This window comes from Equus quagga, chromosome 16, assembly GCF_021613505.1.
Source record: "Equus quagga isolate Etosha38 chromosome 16, UCLA_HA_Equagga_1.0, whole genome shotgun sequence".
Classification (NCBI taxonomy): Eukaryota; Metazoa; Chordata; class Mammalia; order Perissodactyla; family Equidae; genus Equus; species Equus quagga.
The window spans coordinates 37,992,888-38,012,242 of NC_060282.1; the positions used below are offsets into that span (position 1 = coordinate 37,992,888).

Below are 19,355 nucleotides of genomic sequence, written 5' to 3' on the forward strand. Positions count from 1 at the left end.
GAATAAGCCATGACTATGACACTGGGAGTCTTCTGAGGTGAGATGTCATGGGACTCTTGCACAAGGTAAAAGGGGAAATTAGAAAACCTCTTCTAACCTGTGCTTTCATGAACTTCCAGGTAGCAATATTTGTAGCTAGGGCGGGACTGCAAAGGCCAGACAGTGACCCAGCTTGGTGTAGGAAAAACAAGACTGGGCCATGTGTGAGCAGATCCAGGTGCCAGCTTGATCTTACTTAGTTATAAAAGACCCAGCTGATCACTCTGTATGCCTCAATCCCCTCATCAGTAAAAGAAACACGAAAATTATTGCCCTATCTTAGAATTTTTGAGGTGATCAGGGGCTCTATCTTATGACTTACTACACTTGAGTGCATTTATTTAGTCACTCAGGTCCTTGAAGGCAGGAATTAGGCCTTATTCAGGGCAAAGGGTTTGGCCCTTGATAGGCCCTCAATAAAAGTTTGTTGAATAAATGAACGCAAGAATGGAGACTGTGGCTGTGAAAGCACTTTGTAAGTGGTACAAAGCTAATACAAACATGGACTGTCATTCCCCACCCCCGCCACACCCCCTACATTATTTGAGATGAAAACTTCAATGACAATCACCCCACTGAACACTTCTGCTAAGAGTCAAAGATCATGAGAATTTACTGGATCTTTTTAGAAGAGAATTCACCTGCAAAGGGATAATTTTAATTTGCTTTTTGGGGTTCAAACAGCTCATTCTTATTGCTATTTCAATGGCTCAGAAATTGCTTTCCATAAACAATTCAATGACTTCCCATGGCTCTTAAGATAAAAACAAAATCCTTGATTGGAGATACAGGATCTTGCCAGGTTTGGCCTTGAATTACCTCACTAGTGTCCTCTCCTACCCTCTTTTCCTTCATCTGGCACTATGGCCACACTGGCCTTTAGATCCTCAAAAGGACCATGATCCCTCTCTGAGCACCAAAGTTTCAAATATGTTGCTCTTTCTGCCAAGAAAAATCTCCCACTCTCTTGTCTACTTAATGCCTGTTCCTCCTTGAAGGCGTAGATGCCAGGTCTCATACCAAGAAACACAACCTTTGGCCTCTCAAACTAGTCTGCTGTACACTCTAACAACACAAGTGTGTCTTTCCTTCATAGCTCTTATCAGAGTTCACAATAATACAATGACCTATATGATTACTTTCGCTATCTCCTCCTCACATAATCTCCTTGAGGGCAAGAGCAGTGTTTCACATTGTTCACTATATTTTATGGAGTCCCAGCACTAAGTTATAATGTCTGGCACAGATTATAAACTCAGTAAGTATTTGCTGATTGAATGACTAAAGTGTGCTTCACAATGTTTATATTAGTTAAATAGTAACTACTATGTTTTTATCTTTCTGTTTTGAATTTTTCATAAGAATGTTGCCTAACTTTGATAAAAATAAGGCTTCTGACTACCAGAAATTGAAATCCCATACACTATGACAGGATTCTAAACTATTTCCCTGATAGGATCAAAATTATGACTTAAAATGAACAATGTAAGCTTATTTTTTATGCCTCACTTATTTATTGACAATCTAAAGATTTTTTCCTCCCTACAGTCAGGCTACCACCCACTGTCAAATCATGGATAAGAGTACCAGCTACCACTTCAGGGCCTCTGGCTGAGATGTCTTCTAACCAGATGCAGGCCAGGGACACAACCCCAGAAAATCCATACCAACTTTACAATCAGAATTTTGTGATTCTTACATGCTATCAGGTCTTCCCAATAACTCTTGATCCAAAGAAAACTTCTTTGTGTGATTATAAGGTTATTTTATGCATATTCCCTCTCATATTCCATTTCAAAATTATATAACATGACACCTGTCCTATTTATAAAATCGAGGCAAGGGGTATATCTATGGCTGACAAAAGCTAAAGGAGTTTTCTTCCTTGTGGCATAATAGGGATTTTACGATGTTTTAACTCTACTTTTTTAGGTGAGCTTTGAAATTCACATCTCGTGCCTCAGACCCAGGGCTGAGGAAAGGCTCCTGGCAGACAAACTCACTCCTACAGGAGGTGCTTCCTTTCATCAGAGGACACAGCTCCCTTCACTCCCCGGTGATTTATATGTCCTGGTGTATTGCTGAGAAGATGTCGATGAGGGTCTGAAACAAATCTTCCTCCAGAATAGGAAGCACACCATGGTCTGCAGGACATATGGCACACAGCTCCTCCAAGATTAATGGGAACATGAGATTTTGCTGGGTCCTCAGATGAGGGATGATGAAGGTGTTGGAAAGAGTAACTCCCCTTAGCTTTGAAGTATTCCTGACTACAAAGATTTGAAGAAATTTAGAGTGAATGGGAATCCCCCACATAAGGTTTGGCAGGCAGAATGCCTGTGGTAAAGAATTCCCTAGACATATATAAGCACGGTTTCAAAAATCTTCACACCGATGCAGGAGAGTTCAGGGACGCTTGAGAAGCTTGCAATATTTATTTGTAAATTAGTATTGGAGACCAGGAACATCTCCTGAGGCTACACAGATCCAGGAGATTTTCATTGTTCATTAAATGAGCACTGCGGATGGAAATCATACCCCTGGATAGTTTGGGACCACTACAAATGCAGGTCTCCAAGGTGAGCGTGGCCTCCAGGCTGCTGGGCCATTCTTGTACCTGTGCCTGGCCATGTCCTTCACCTGTTTCCAGAGCTACTGTTCTCCCCAGGCCCCCACCCCTTTCCCTCCCTCTCTTATAGATGATTCATTCCATGCTTCACAATAAACTTAAAGCCACTGAGTATCAATTCACTCAATTTTCCAGCCCTATCCCTCCAAACATCTCTACCTACACCTGTGCCCATCTCCACCTCTTTTCTACTGTCAGACAAGAGGACGTGGCCCTTCTGTTCAAGCAGAATTACACTCCTTGTGCCTTGGATTTGTCTCTCTGGGCATCTCCCTGACTGACTCCTTTCCTACAGTATATAAGTAACTTCCTCCCCACTGATCTCACTTGCTTCATGGCCACACTCCTTGAAAGAACAATTCTCACTTGTTCCTCCACTTCCTCACTTCCATTCACTCTGAACTTGCAATTTAATTGTTACCTTGCTTCCGTCTTTCCACCATCTGACACCCTGTAAACTTTCTCTTTCAGGGGATTCCACATTTTGACCCTGCCCAGGTCCTTTCCCTCCCACTCTGCTCGTTCCTTCTCAGTCTCTCTTACTGCAATATTTACTTACATGTTGGAGTTTCCCAAGGTTAGGCCTGGGACCCTTCTTTCTTCTTTTACATGATCTCTCTTAGTAACCTACCTTCTCATTCATTCATTCAGTCATTTATTTATTCATTTGATACCTATTAAGATCTTACTGTGTTGACGGGCACTCTGCTGTAGGCTGAGGATGAATAAGGCTGGTATCTGAGTGCCAGGAATCTTGACTTGGTAGGAAATGATTTAAAGAAATAAGTGCAATTAAATATCACTAATATTCTATGAGTATGTAGAGGGTCCCAGGGGTGGGGAGGAGACTTCACAGGAGTGAAAAGAGAGACTCTCGTGAGAGATGAGAAAGAATGTGCCAGCATTACTGGGGAAGAAGGGAGGAATCCCAGGTAAGGCAGTAGCATTCAGAGCACAGGCTTTGGAATTGGGTAGGTCTGGATAAAACCCTAGCTCCTTCTCTTATAATATATGGGAATATATTAGGCCATGTTACATCTGGAGGTCTCAGTTTTCACTTCTATAACATAGAGATGATAGACTTATCTTGTATGGCTGTTGTCAAGGTTAGAGAAGAATGACTGTAAAGTGCTCAGCACAATGCCTGGCATATAGTAAGTGATCATTAAATGACAGTCGTTATTATTACTATAAATATATTTATAAATTTAATATGTGTGTTGTAGCCAATACAATGGGACCTATTTCACAGGCTTGTTGTGAAGATCAAATGAACTAATAGATGTGAAAGAACATTGAAAAAGTACAGAACAACATTATTCAGCCATAAAATGGAATGAAGTTCTGATACACGCTACGACATGGATGAACCCTGAAAATATTACGCTAAGTGAAATAAGCCAGACACAAAAGGACAACTATTGTTTGATTCCACGTATATGAGGTGCTTAGAATAGGCAAATTCAGAGGCAGAAAGTACAATAGAAGTTACCAGAGGTTGAGTGGAGGGGAGAATGGGGAGTTATTGCTTAACGGGTACAGAGTTTCTGTTTGGGATGACGAAATAGATTGTGGTGACGGCTGTACGACACTGTGAATGTACTCAATACCACAGAATTATACACTTAAAAATGGTAAATTTTACCTACACAGAAATGAAGTGCTAGGTTCAACAAAAATAATACCACTAACATCCAGAGTAAGACAGAGACAAATCAGAACATTTAATCTGTTCAAGTTTTTAAAATTGTACTTATATTTCTAGAGTTTTATGTACTACTAGTACAAGTATATATATTTTAAAATTAGTAAACTTTCAAAAGATAGCATTACTCTAAGGTTGGTATTATGATTGTCCTAAAATCTGGACAGACTACCTTCTATACAGAGAAGTCTAACAATTTTATTTTGTTTTTGACCTTGGATTAGACCCAAGATGAGCTTGCTTTTACCAAGTGCTCCTCTCTAGTAAACAGTTGTATAGTATACTTTGGAGATACATACTTGTGTTTGAGAATTTCTAAGATAATGAGGACATTATGGATAATATAAAAATGGATACACACGAACCCTTGCAAAGAGACAAAAAGTTCAGCATTTAGAAAACTATGCTTAAAAACAGACAATCAGCAAAATTTTAGAAAAGGGAGTTTTTCCGTGGGCCTTGGCAGGACACACATGGCTCACTGACCTGTGTTCCCTGATTATTGATGTCGATGGCATCACTCCACTCAGTTGTTATTTCATCCAGCAATTCTACTCTCAAAAGGAGGCTAGGAAGTAAGTCTCTGGTCTTGCAGTCTGGATAACTGGAAATCTGATGATACAGTTCATGATGAATTGAGCACTCAGAAGGGATTTTTCTGCAATAAACCTCAAACTTTGGAATATCTAAAATTAAAAAAAAAGGCATATACAAACTTAGGCCCTGAAGACAAAGACTTAGGAATATTAAACATAATGTGGCAAGAGAAACTTCTCAAAGAGGGATGAATAATACTTTTATTTAAACATTCTTCATAGGATCACAGGTAACTACTGAATCAAAAATCTCTGGAAAAAACATAGGTTTTGTATTATTTAAATTAAATGCTATAAAATATACCTCTAATATTTTCCCTTATAAGTATTGTTACTGGACATCTGTTGTGGAAAATTATTCGAGGACTAGGGTCTTCTGAGAGGGTTAAATAAATCACTCCAAAATGTTCTTGATATGTCAGTGCAATGGCCCTAGAAGAGAATCAGATTAAATGACAGAAATGGTTTAGAAAAAAATGAATGCTTTCTCTCATGGTACATGCTTATTTAGGTTTGCAACATTCAGAACCCTATGACAGCTTCTCTTTCACAGATCAGAAGAAACGTTTTTCCAGAGAAAGGAGACCATCCTCTCATCTACTAACTGCTATACACTAATTATATGGTTTACTGATTTTTTTCCAACAATATAACATATATTTATCAAAAAATATTCAAAAAGTGGGGAAATTATTTAAAAGACAATAAAACATAATTTCTACTACTCAGAGAGAGTTACAGCTAACCTGTGCTAACTTTTCCTCCTGCTCTTTTTCCCTCTATGCATATGTGCCTTAAACTCTTCAGATAGGGTGCCTTCTTCCTCAAAAGTGCTTGATAAATTTTGGCAAAGGAGGAGCTGATGTGCTTTTAGAAGGACTACTAGAGAATTTGGGTACTTGCTCTTTTTTTATTCTAAAGGCTCATAATGTTTGTTGTTAATTTTCGCAAGATCATCATTCTTTACAGGATCTCCATTTTGACTACCAAGAACAAACCTGTATTGTTTGGCATTAGAAAAACTGCTATCTAGGCACAGGCTGCCCTTTACAATGGAGAGAGAGAAATTTTCCAATTCAGACCAATAGACTGCCAAATAATATTCCATATCAAAGCCGGAAAAACAAATTCTCTCTGAAGTTTCAATTACATGGACTGATTGTTCCAATTAATCAAGCAGATTAGGTATTTGCCAAACGTGGCCCTCAGTTTAAAATGCTGATTAAAAAGGGTCAATGAAGCACTAAAGAATTTCTCATTCACCATTTATCCTGTTCACCAGGGTGAGTCCTTCCCAAAGACTGTATCTGTCTGAAATGTCAAAGTGAACTGTCCATTAGCATTTGGAGAAATCACATTCATCATATCATCAATGTACACTATTGGGCTGAGGGGAGAAGAGAGGAGGAGATGGGACAGTAGGAAGTGAATTCACTTTCAGAATGCAGTCCTTGGATTAACACCAAAGTTCTTTCCCCAGCCTAATTTTGAAAGAGCTGGGCAAGCCACCCTTAGAGAATTTCTTTTCGATAGCCAAGAAAGCCGGGGGCCAGGACTAACGTATGGTGCTTTCAATCTAATAACTAGCTTAATGTTTATAGATAAGATTAAATTATATTAATGAAATCCTGTCCTATAATTCTTAGAATTTTAAACATAATTTCCAAATGAAATTTTATTTTAAATTTTGTCTTTCAGTTTTAAAAATAAGTTTTGTTTTTTAGACATAGGTTCACATCACTTTGAAAAATACTTCCTTAAACTCACCACACTTAAACTCTCCAATCAGAATATGGGGATAACCACTTCTCTCCAGAGTTAGGGACAAAAAGTGTATAAAATCAGGGATGTTTGTGAATGTTGTGAAAGAAGAGAGATGCGTGTAGCAAACAAACCCTTACGATAATGTTATCTTTTAAAACATTACTATTAGAAATCTCTGTATACATCAGCACGTCAGGATGGCTAAAATCTCAAATGAAACCTATAAATTCATAATCACGAGAATAAGGTACCTCTCATAACATCACAATATGTTTTCTATTGCACTTTTTACATATACCATAAATAAGGTATTCCTGACAGCTACAGAAAGGATATACTGCATGCAAAACAACCACAAAATTCAAAGTCCAGTATGAACAAACCATTACATGTCTCTGGCTTGATTCTGTGGTTGTTACTTGCATAACTGGTAATTGGTAATTGGAGTAACTTGCATGAAGGAACAGCCACAGAATAGAGTCTTCTGTGACTTGTGTTTATCTAAGTTATCTCTCCTAATGACTTTTTGAGAAAAACTCCATTTTGAAGTAAAAGTAAAATACGGGGGGAAAAAGGTTTTCCAACTTAACTCTCTCATATTTTAACCCTTACTTCTTATCATCTGACAACGGCTAAGAAATCGTAAAAGAAAGGTAACCTTTTTATTACTATATATCGCTGCTATTCTACGGTACAAACATCATCTTTTTCCCCCAATATATGCTGCACAAGAGAAAATCTCATCAGTAGTACACTGGGGCAACCCATATGTGATCATAACATTTGCCCAATTGTATACAATGTCCTAAGCCATTAAAAATGTACCTGGTACAGAATCCATTTCCCCTACAATTCCTGAAGGGCACTGCCACACTCTGTCTGGGAAACTCTTGTCTAACTATAGCTGGCAGGCTCCAGCACTGCGAGCTGTCGGCACCTGCAGTAGGAGAAAACGCCAGCAGGATCTGTTTCTGAAGCAGAGATGCATCCAGTGGTGACTGACTGATGTCAGGCATTAAGTCCCAGCAAGGAAGGGAGCTGGATTTCACAGCAGGCTGCTCACCACCGGGGCAAATGCTGAAAGTAGCACTGTCTGGAACGTGAAAACACTGAAAAAAGAAAAGACAATATAGAGAGAGAACATTCACTGCAGTAATACAGAGAAGTCAAGCTTTTTAAAGTACAACTTCTATCAAGCCATAACTATGTATTCTCAGGAGGTGGCCAGGTGGGGGACATGAGAATATTAGAAATCCTGTTCCCATGAGAAAGCCCTAATGAGACAATTATAAGCAGTGAGAGCAGGATCTGCTTTTTTAGGCATAATGAAACATGATAGTGCTGAGGTGGTTTAAAAGGTGATGCAAAGTTCTCAATATCCCTCAGGTATCACAAAACCCTAGATGCTGAAGGGGTAGAAATGCCATGTGTTGGAGAGGGAGTCCTCTTGGGCAGGTATGGCTGAACTGAAAGGTTGTAGCACCCTGGGGAACCTTGGGAAGAAGAGATCTGATTGGGATATGGAACTCAGAAGACTAAATTTGTTGAAGGCCCATCCTGAGGGAGGAGGAAACTCTGATCCCAACTTTCAGCTGGAATTCCACCTGGTTTCTAACACCTTAGGGAGTGTCAGAATTTGAGACTTAAAAAGGACCTTTAGAGACAGTTTACTTGAACCTCCTCTTTCACAGCTAAGGAAGCTGATTTGCAGAGAGCTGATGACTTGTCCAAAATCAGAAAGCCAGTGAGTGGCAAAGCCCAGGCAGAAGCCAGGCCTCCTGCCTCCTGTTTAGTGTGTTTCCCACTGCCTCACACAGTCTTCCTAAGAGGCTAGGGATTCTCATGTCTTTAAAAAATTCCCCCACCTGCCTGAAGCAGGTCAGGGCTGAAAAAGTGGACACTCCTCGGCTGCAGGGAAGAACATGGGCCTTCCCCTTCTCTCCAGGAAGCCGAGGAAATGAGGAGTTCATTGTGATGCTGGTGTTGTGGTGGCTGCTGGCGACTATCATTTCCTGAAAGCCTAGCCTTTTAACTCATATTTTCTCATTTAATCTTCACCAAAAACCTGCAAGAATACAAAATTATACCCATTTTCAGATGAGGAAATGTCAGTGTGGAAAGCCCTGACCCAGTGTCCCAGGAAGCCCTCCGGTGGGGAGAAGCAGGACTATCAGGACACATGCTGATTCTCTGTTAGGTCCTCACCACGAGGCAAACACTGTTGACCTGCGCTTCCCAACTGCGTACTGCTGGTCACCTATTTATTTTATTAATACTTCAATGAACCAAGATGAAATTCTACTGTTCTGACATTTTTGTAAATACTACAATGCACTCTAAGTTCAGAAGAATGAGATTTTTATCCTATTTTATTGTTCTAATGTAATTTTGGGGGGGGTGAGAGTAAGGGATAACAATAAACACAGACAAAGTGAAAGAAAGATAATACTTTCCTATATGAGAGTTTCAATAGCATAAAACAATAGCATCACTTAGCATATTCTGTTTTGAAGTCCTTTTAAAATATCTCCTTACTCTCTCAAAATTTAACGGTTCACTTTAATTGTATAAAGAACTGAACCAAAAATCCTTCTTGGATTCATTTTCCGTGTATTCTGCCATTGAGATGTTAATATAAATCAGCTGGTACATTTTCATATTACTCTCCTTGTGGACACAGAGCTCAATGCTCCCAGATCTGTGGCTCAGTTGGGGCTGAGCTTTCTGTCCACCTGGCTCCTTCAGGCACCTCTGCCCGTGAGGCAGATGTTCTTTTCCACGAGACTTGAGACTCAAGAGCCAGTCCTCAGGACCACTTCCCTTTGGTTTAGTGAGCATGCTGCAGCCTCTGAGCAGATGGAGTGCAGGCAGCACTAACCCAGCAGTGTGTCAGGATCTGCTGCTTTGTAGAATTTCTGCTCATTAGTTACCTTGGAAGTGCTGATGATGACATCCATGGTTTTAATTAAACCAAAAATAAATGAATTTCTCTTTACCTATATTCAGTGTTAGCTTTTTATTTGTTCTAGGTTAGAAAAAGCTTATGCTATTTATTGTTAACGTATCAAAACTTAAGAAAAATCAGTCATGTTATGAATTGCTTACCTCCTTTCCAGAATGGGGTTTGGAGACAGATAACTGTGGTTTATAAAATATTTGATATGGCGTATTATTGACTATTGTAGTCTTGTCTTCAATCTGAATAATTTGTATACCTTGCTGTACCATGGAGGAAATGCAGAACTGACACAACTGCAAGACAATTGATGACAGAGTAATTTTTAAAATATTATAAGGCATATAAAAACCTCTTGATTACACAACTAAAAATATACAACTATGCACTGGGGGGATTTGGGGAGAAAAAGCCAAAAAAAAAAAAAGAAGATTGGCAACAGTTGTTAGCTCAGGTGCCAATGTTTAAAAAAAAAAACCTCTTTATTTTTCTTTATTTTTTAATGTATTTATTATTTTTATTACACACACACACACACACACACACACACACATATATATATATATTTTGTTTTTGAGGGAGATTAGCCCTGAGCTAGTATCCACTGCCAATCCTCCTCTTTTTGCTGAGGAAGACTGACCCTGAGCTAACATCCGTGCCCATCTTCCTCTATTTTATAAGTGGGATGCATGCCACAGCATGGCTTGATAAGCACTGTGTAGGTCTGCATCCGGGATCCAAACCAGCAAACCCCAGGCTGCCAAAAGGGAATGTGTGAACTGAACTGCTGCGCCACCTGGCCAGCCCATAGAAAAAAAAAAACCTCTTGATTATTTTTAAAAGGTCATTTTATCTATTAGTTTGCTCAGGACAGTACCAATTTTACTTCTTGTTTCAGAGTACTCAAAGTCCCCTTTCAGTCTCAAAAATGTCCTAACCCCTAAACGGGGCCACTATTTACTCTACAACAGGGTACTTTACAAAGAAGTTACTTTCACTGTTACTCTAGAGTAACAGAGACTTGTTTTCAAGTTATTTAACCAATTCTCTCACAAAATACTTATCTATAAAGCACTTATAATGTAAACAGATGCCAATCTTTTTTTTTCAACATAAAGAATTCTGTTAAGCATTCCTCCTCCTCTTTCTCATGCTCATCATGGCAGCTATCTCACTGAATGTCTAATATAGACTGAGGCGAGTTCTGAGAACTTCAACAATGATGATGACGATGAAGAAAACAATAATGATGGACCCTCATATATTGCTTTCTCATGCTCCACATGTGTTAAGTGTCTCATGCATATTAACTCACAGAATCCTCACAACACCCAAATGGGGTAGCTACAATGACCCTCATTTTACAGAAGGTGAAAATGAGGCACAAAAAGGTTAAGTAACTTGCCCAAGGTCATAAAGATAAAGCAAAGTATAGTTGGGGTTGGAAATCACGCAGTCTGGTTCTATGGTGCTGCTCTTTATCACTAATATGTATTATCTCATTACCTTACCACGTTACAGGAGGAACTGATGCTTAGAGAAGATATTACTCCCCTAAAGATACCCATCTAGTAAGTGGTAATGTCAGGTCAGCAGTTCTCAAAGTGTGGTCTGGGGACTCTTGGGTGAGGGGTCTTTGAGATCCTTTCATGGGGTCCAAAGGTCAAAAACTATTTTTATAATAATAATAAGATGCTATTTGTCTTTTTCACTCTAATTCTCTCATGAGTGTACAGTGGAGTTTTCCAGAGGTTAAATGATATATGATGTCATCGTTCTCACAGCTAATGGAATGTATGTTTATCTATTCTTGTATTTTAAAAGTTTTTTGTTTTAATTTCTAATTTGATAAATACCAATAGATACAACCCACATTAAAAAAAAAAAAGGTTTTCGGAGGTCCTCAATAATTTTTAAGAGTATAAAGGGACTCTGAGACTAAAAAGTCTAAGACTCACTACTAAAGAATAATGAGATATAAATATATAATAATATATACATTTTCCAACAGTTCATTCATTCATTCACAAACATTTATTCAGCACTTGCTGTGGCCACTTTGTGAGGTGTTGGAGGTATTGGCTGTTTGTACATCATAACATTCTTTCCAGGTTTTGATGGTAGTTCTCAACTTACAACTATTCAACTTTGGGTGATTCACAAAGAGCTTACAGCTCTTTGCCATTTATACCCATGTTACAGTATTTTGGCCAGCAGAGCATAAACATGTGTTGCCCAGACAACTTTGAGGAAATGGATACCAGCCTTGAATACTAAAGAAAAACCAACTTCTTTGTATCAGAGAAATTTATTTTTAAAAAGTCACCAAATGACCCTAACTTTTCTCAAGAGGTTCTTCAAAGATGCCTGTCAAAATCTAACTTCTCCCCAGAGAAAGGCCATTCTGAATTATACTACTCTGATGTCATATCCCTTCTTTTTCTGATTTGGGACAGTTAAAATAATGAAGATATTACTAAGCACAGCATGAGACCTCTACATGGTACACTATGATATTGTACTTTCATACATACAGTTTAATGTGATTTGTTACTATATTATTCAGCTTAATTGGTTTTCATAGACTTCAGAAAAGATTTATGCTGAAAAGCACACACCATTCATATTAGTTAAATAACTGATTATGTTTTTTGTATTCCTATCTTTAAAAACATGGGTACCAGTCCCCTGTTCAAACATACAACTCCCTCTTTATAACACTGGTTCTATGGGAAAATCAGAATTGATCCACATCATTTTGCTCAGGATGCCCTTTCCAGGAACATAAACTTTGCTGCAGGAGTCTTTGTCTTTTTACCCAGTGTTCAGAATGTTAGCAACTCTACTTCCTGCTCTTAAAAAAGGAGGCCAAGTATAATTTGTGGATATTTTGGAATAAGTTCATTTTTCCCCTCACCTATGATATATCAAGTGACTGCTGAGTGTTTTGAAATAGAGCCGTTATTGGATAAATTATGTGACACAGCTTTTGTCACTGTTAAAGGGAAAAAAACCCCCTGTAAAACAGAGAGGTCTCAGAAATCATGTGTTTCACTGTTATAAATTGTCTAGAACAAGTAATACCAAAAAGGGATTAAAAAAGAAAAGGGTAGATTCATTTTATATAGGTTGAGGAGATGGCATGCTATTTCTTCCGAGCCACAGAGACTTTGAGCCTACCTTCTGATGTCCTGGGAACGCACCAAGTCTTATTTCGGCATCAACAAACCCTTCTTCGTCCAATGACACAACTTCACCATTACCTCCATCTTTCCACTTTGGAGATGTCAGGTTATGGACCAGTTTAATTGCTACTGACTTGTGCACAGTGTTGGTATTTGCCCAGTATATTCCAATTTGAAAAGCTTCCTGGAAAAATAATGTTTCAATTATGAAATATTTTTCTTAACTTTGATATTTTTACCTCAATTCACAGGAAATTTTTAAAATATTCTATAATAGGTCTACTTAGGCAACCAAATCTATTATTATTATTTTTTGTAATGGCAATATATATTTTATTTTAGACCCAAAAGTTTCCTTTGATTCACAATAGAACTCATATTTATGGAAGGGGGAACAAAAACAAACCCCAACTGTGACTACTCTGTAAATACCAAAGATTTAAAAACTAAGTTTCATTTCATTTGACAAAAGAATAATATGCAACATTAGGTCCATGTAGGTCAACATTCCAGTTCCATAAGGTAACATCATCTGATTATTTTTTTAAAAAAAGGAAAAATACAATTGAATAAAGATGTTTATGAACTGGAGCTCAAAAAAAGACTCTCAAATTATTCTATATCAGGAAAACATTTTGTGTAGGAGTTCCTTGTACTCTATTTTCTTATAGATTTATGTGTCTTCTTAAAATGAGCCAGGCTTATCAAGAAAATTCTCTTATGATGGAATATAAAATCTTCCTGTGAAATTTTGCTTTGCAATTAGGTTTCCCCCTTGAGTCAGTAATGATTCCATGTCGTTATTATTAACAACTGGGTAGACATCATGATTATGGACATCCATCCAAGTTCACATATAAAGGAAAGAAGGCCCTGACAAAAATGGTTGCTCAGAAATCCTCAATTCTTACCCATCTTGCAGATCTCAGAGAATTTCTATAAGAACCACAAAAATATCTAGGAGATGGGTAAGCACAAAATATGGATGGCTCTACAACCTTACTATATCCTGAGTAGACCGGTCCTAATGCACGTCAAATATCCTCTATACAATGGAAATGAGAATCTAACTAGTACAAGTTACTGAATTTAACAATAACTCAAACGTGAATACTGCTGATGGGCAAAAGGAAAAAAAGACATCTGAAATGTCTTTGAATATCAAAGAACATTCCATACCCCTTACATATGCATCTAAGAGGACAGTTTTCCACAACTGATTCATTCTGTCAAGAACATAAATGCAACCTCAGCATAAAAGCTCGTTGTTGAAAGAAAAGAATTCATATTAGTTAAAAAAATTATAATACCTGAAAATTAGGAGGGATAATAATTTTGCCAGCAGGAACCTGCAGAACAATCTTCTCTCCTTCAAATAGCCAGAGGTCCCACTTGGACAGATTGATAAGCAGGGCCCAGGGTAGAAGTTCTATCAACAAGGTTCTAACATATGGCTTCCAGACTGACAGCTTCACTCGCATTGGGCTATCCCACTGACTCAGCTGTTCATTCCTGTTCAAATAGCACATCCAAGAGACTCAATAAAATATGATAACTTCAGTATTCATGAAATATGTTTAAGGATTCCACACATATCACGCTCCTATCTGACACCTCTTCACACCAGAGTCATCTAATGCTGAATGTGTGTCCAGGGGAAAGAACTTTTCATGCAATTATGTTCTAGATTATGAGTAAAGCAATCCAACATCTACTAGATGGTAAAAGGTCAGAATCTGATATAACATACAAATATCTTCTTTTTTTAACCACTTTTTATGGTAGCTAACATTTTTGTGAATCGTCATTTCTTTCTTAATATTGAGAAATGTTTGTAGAAAAATAATGCTGGAGAACATTACCTGTCATAATCCTTTTTATTATAGGGCCATATGGGTTGAAGGGACTTTTCCGGCCCATAGAATTCATCCAGGATCTGATTAACTGTGCCCCTAGGATGTATCTTAGTGGCTATTTGCTTAATGAGGGATGTTGAGATGGGAACGGCACAATGTGAAGGATCTTCTTCTTCTCTAGGAAATGGAAAGAAAAAAAAAAGAATAAATATTAGACTTCTAAAGTGGTCTACAATTTATTGAAAAAATCTGACTACAAATGTGTTATAGACCGATACTTTTTTGAGATTGAGTCCACTTTTGGTGACTTAGGGATTGATAACACAGTTTTTGGATCTGGGCCCTGGCTCTTCCTCTTTTTCCCCATTTCTCCCCACCAAGCTTGGGTGAGATTTCTGTTCATCTCTTCTTCCACAAAAGAAATTGTGCGAATTACATTTTCTGATGATCTCTCTTGTTTATTTCTAAGCTTAATGAAAGAGGCTGAATTTTATCTAAAACTATAGAAGCGAATACTAGGCAGGGCAATTAAAAAATAACATTCTCATAAGATAAGTCATACAAAAAAAACTCTATCCTCTCCCTCCCCCTCAATAGTACAAGGTTACTTTTCTACTGAATTTCTCTTAGGAAAATGTAAGGACTGTTCCAGTACCTTGCTTGAAATGTCAGGTGATGTACAAGGTCAGGTTCTATGTTTTGCAGTGGTTTTTCCTGCCCTTTTCCTGGAATAATTTGTGTTTCACTCAATCCCAGACTCCTTTTCTCCAAATGTATGATAATGGGGTCTGGAAGATGACTCCTCATGATAAAAAGAGGGCTGAACACAATCTATAAAAATAAAAAGACAGAACAACTTTCATATTTGCTCTGTTGCAGTATTCCAGCTGTTTGAAGCTGAAACAAACTTGTAATAAATCTCTTCCCTGGGTCACTCTGACCTTAATTTATTTCAGAACAGGAAGGGTCAGGGTCATATACCATATTTTAGGATTGGAAAGCACTCACCATTCGTTGTTGCACTTGAGAGTTGGGTTCTAAAGTCAAAACTGTGCACCAGACATAAATAATGGAACTGTTTGAAGTTGGCACCTGCACATGATAAAGAAAAGGGTCCTATTAAATACTAAACAGTTTACTAATTAATCAAAATAAGGCACAGATACAGTATCAGTTTAGAGGATTAAAAAGTTTGAAGTTATAGAAAAAAGCCATTAAAAAAAGAATAACTAAGCAAAAACAGACTTCATTATGGCATAAAGTGAATGTATAATGAGTCAATGGGGGCAGTTCTTTCCATAAAGACAAAAGGATTTGTATGAGGAAAAACTGATACAAGACTGAGTGGGAGAATGACAGAGAGGATCTGATCATTAAGGGAACAAAAGTGATGATAGTGGAGATTAAGGAAGAGATAAAAAAGTAACAGACCATCACAAAAATTCACAAGTGAGGATGACTTCCTTCACCACTGCCCTCACCCCCCCAAGCCCTGGTGCATCAGAATCTTTTTCAAGATATAGCTTGCCTCTTTCTGGGAAGGACAGTATCTTGGCTATAAGAACTACTGGAACTGATACAATTGTGTTGTCATGGGATAGGGAGGTAACAGTTTCAGAAATAATGTTCAAAGCCTTTTCATACCATTTCAGGTCTCCTCTCTTTTGTATATATCACATTTTAATAAATTAAGTGCTGTACTGAATAAAGAACATAATCAGAAATTTTTAATTTTAAAGCTGCTCTATTCTAGACTGTACTACTTCTCATACCTGAATGACAATGCTATACTCAGGGGCTTTGGATTCCAGGCACACGTCTCTTGACCAATCTTCATCTCCTTTGGCCTTCACACACAACTCTGTCAGTTCACTGTTTTCTAGTATGTATGAAGGCAATTTCTGTTTGGCTGTGAGGCAGTCAAAATGTTCTCGAACCACAGCTTGTCCATCTTGACCAAAGTAATGCTGAACGACTTTTAGTTCTATGCTTTGAGACAAGTAACTACAGATGATCTGTCTTCCACAAATGATAATCTAATAGATAATAAAATAAATAAGGTTTCATCAATTCAGAATTCACAAATTGGGAATTGTGCAAACAGAGTAAACTATGTTGATTTCAATGGAAAGAAAATGAAGTCATTAGCTTATTTAGAGAGTGCAAGAAGAAAAAGAGGCTTGGAAGGAGAGGAGGCATTTTGCTCTGGTCATGTTGAATTTGCAGTATTCAAAGGACAGACACACAGGCAGAGTCCGTGCCCACCTAGAAATTACTGGTCATGTGTTTGAGAGTGAAGGTGCGGCTAGAAATAAAAGCCTTGCAAATGTGCACAGACAGAAGATAGTTTACCTGGAAGAGAGGGTGGAGGTTCAAACCCAGCAACTGAGTAACACTTCAGGGGCAGAGGAAGGGTGAGAAGCCAGAGAAGAAGGGGTGAAGGAGTCTGGAGGTGAATCAGGAGAAGGTGTTGCTGAAGCCATAAGAGAAAAGACTGACCAGGAGGGGTGAACTACCAGTATCAAATAATGCAGCAGTCAAAAAGGATGGGGATGGAAAACGAGACTTCATCTCTCAAAGCCAAGAGGACAATAGTGATCAATTTATTTCCTGAAGCTGATTTCCAAGGGTTTATCGCACACTTACGCAATAAGAGGTCTCTACATAAACTGATAATACAAACAAATTTTAACTTGGATATCTAACTATATTTTATTTTATTCAGCTTTTTCTTACAGTGTGGAAGCATGTATCTTTATAAAACACACAGAATTACCCATTAAACCCAGGAATTATCCAATTTTTTATCCAGCTAAGAGTATAGTTCATAGAGGCATTAAGAAGTATCTCTTAAATTGGTTGAAATTGAAAAGATAATGCAAAATTTATTCTCAAGCAATAAATACTTTTAGAAAGCAAATCCTTCTGTAATATGAATATTCACCATGATTGGGGAAAATAGGACGTTCACATCTGGATTTCCTTATTTGTAATATTTTTCTGATGATAAAATAAAAATAACTAATATATATATATATAATATATTTACAGGTCTAAGCATGTGATGGTTAATTTTCTGTGTCAACTTGAAGGGGCCACGGGATGCACAGATACATGGTCAAACATTATTCTGGGTGTGTCTGTGAGGGTGTTTCTGGATGAGATTAACATTTGAATTGGTAGACTGAGTAAAGCTGACTGCCCTCCCTAATGTGAGTGGCACTCATCCTATCAACTGAAGACCTGAATAGAACAAAGAGACTGAGTAAGAGAGAACTCCTGCCTAATTGCTTGAGCTGGGACATTGGTCTTTCCCAGCCTTTGGACTCAGACTGAAACATCAGGTCTTACTGGATCTCTAGCTTACTGGCTTTTGAACTGGAACTACACATCAGCTCTTCTGGGTCTCCAACTTGCAGATGGCAGATCTTGGGACTTCTCAGCCTCTATAATTGTTTGAGCCAATTTATAATAAATCTCTCCCTCTCCTTCTCTATGTACACATATGTGTGTGTGTGTGTATATATATATATATATATATGGTATACACACCCCCACACATCCCACTGGTTGTGTTTCTTTGGAGAACTCTGACTAATACAGAGCATTTTCACAAATTAACTCTTTTAATCTCACGGCAATGTTATAAAACTGGTGCTACTATGATTCCTTGTCTTAACAAGGGGAAAATAGGCACAAAAATATTGAATAACTTGCCCAATGATACCCAGACTGTCTGGCCCAGAGTCTGTGTTGATATCACCCTGACAGTCTGTCTCTCATTAAATTAATACCTACTAATTAAGAAAACTTAGAAATCATAAAAAAGAGAATAAAGTCTGCCCATCATAAGATAAATGTGGCAGACACCACTGGTTCCATTCCAAATAGCTGGTCCTTTCTTTTCCCTTGCTATTAAAAACTCTGATTTGGTTTAGGTCTCAAAAAGCAGCAAAGTACCCTGGGAAGGTGGACACTGCCCCTGGCTCCCAGAGGCTGTACTATAACTGGTACAAGCTAATTTTGGTAATTCCATTTCCCTTTTGCCAATGATTAGTTTAGGGGTGAACATGGAACTCTGTTTTGGCTAATAATATGAAAAGGGAAGACTGTTAAAAGGCTCTGGGATAGATTTTACTCCTTGATAATAAGGGAGACAATTTGAGAATAAAAAGCCCTCCTTCCTTTCTCTCATGGCAGATGTTATGAAAGGATATATATATCCTTTTGCAGCCGTCTTGAAACCAGGAAGGCAAATCTAAGAGGATGGCAGAGAAGCAGATATAGCACTGAGTTGCATGACTAACCAACACCAAACCTGCCTTCTTCCTTCTTGTTAGGAGATAATAAATGTAAAATAGGAATAATAATAGCATCTGCCTCATTAACTTGCTATGAAGATTAAAAAGCCCAATTTGTAACTTGAAGCTGAAAGCATCCTAAGTGAAATATTTTCCTATATCATTAAGAATACTTTGTAATCCTCATTTTTAACACATCTTTACACAAATAAATATTAATAACTATTTATGAATGAACTATGATTTACCCAAAACAAACCTGCTACATTGATAGATCAAAAATTGTCATTGTTGTTTCAACTTGCATTATTTGAATAGTGAGGT

General features: G+C 37.9%; 1 protein-coding gene across 6 annotated transcripts in view; it reads right to left on the reverse strand.

Annotated features, from left to right (window-relative positions):
* Positions 1–19,355, reverse strand: part of VPS13B (vacuolar protein sorting 13 homolog B) — a 784,298-nt gene that overhangs the window by 34,524 nt on the left and 730,419 nt on the right. For all 6 annotated transcript variants that reach the window (XM_046642610.1, XM_046642612.1, XM_046642609.1 and 3 more), the window contains 10 exons: positions 16,503–16,766; positions 15,739–15,822; positions 15,386–15,561; positions 14,737–14,907; positions 14,185–14,386; positions 12,870–13,058; positions 9,839–9,985; positions 7,559–7,842; positions 5,274–5,401; positions 4,860–5,059 (listed from right to left, as the gene is read on the reverse strand). In XM_046642610.1, coding sequence (XP_046498566.1) covers positions 4,860–5,059; positions 5,274–5,401; positions 7,559–7,842; positions 9,839–9,985; positions 12,870–13,058; positions 14,185–14,386; positions 14,737–14,907; positions 15,386–15,561; positions 15,739–15,822; positions 16,503–16,766 — 1,845 coding nt within the window. The remainder of the gene's footprint in view (positions 1–4,859; positions 5,060–5,273; positions 5,402–7,558; positions 7,843–9,838; positions 9,986–12,869; positions 13,059–14,184; positions 14,387–14,736; positions 14,908–15,385; positions 15,562–15,738; positions 15,823–16,502; positions 16,767–19,355) is intronic.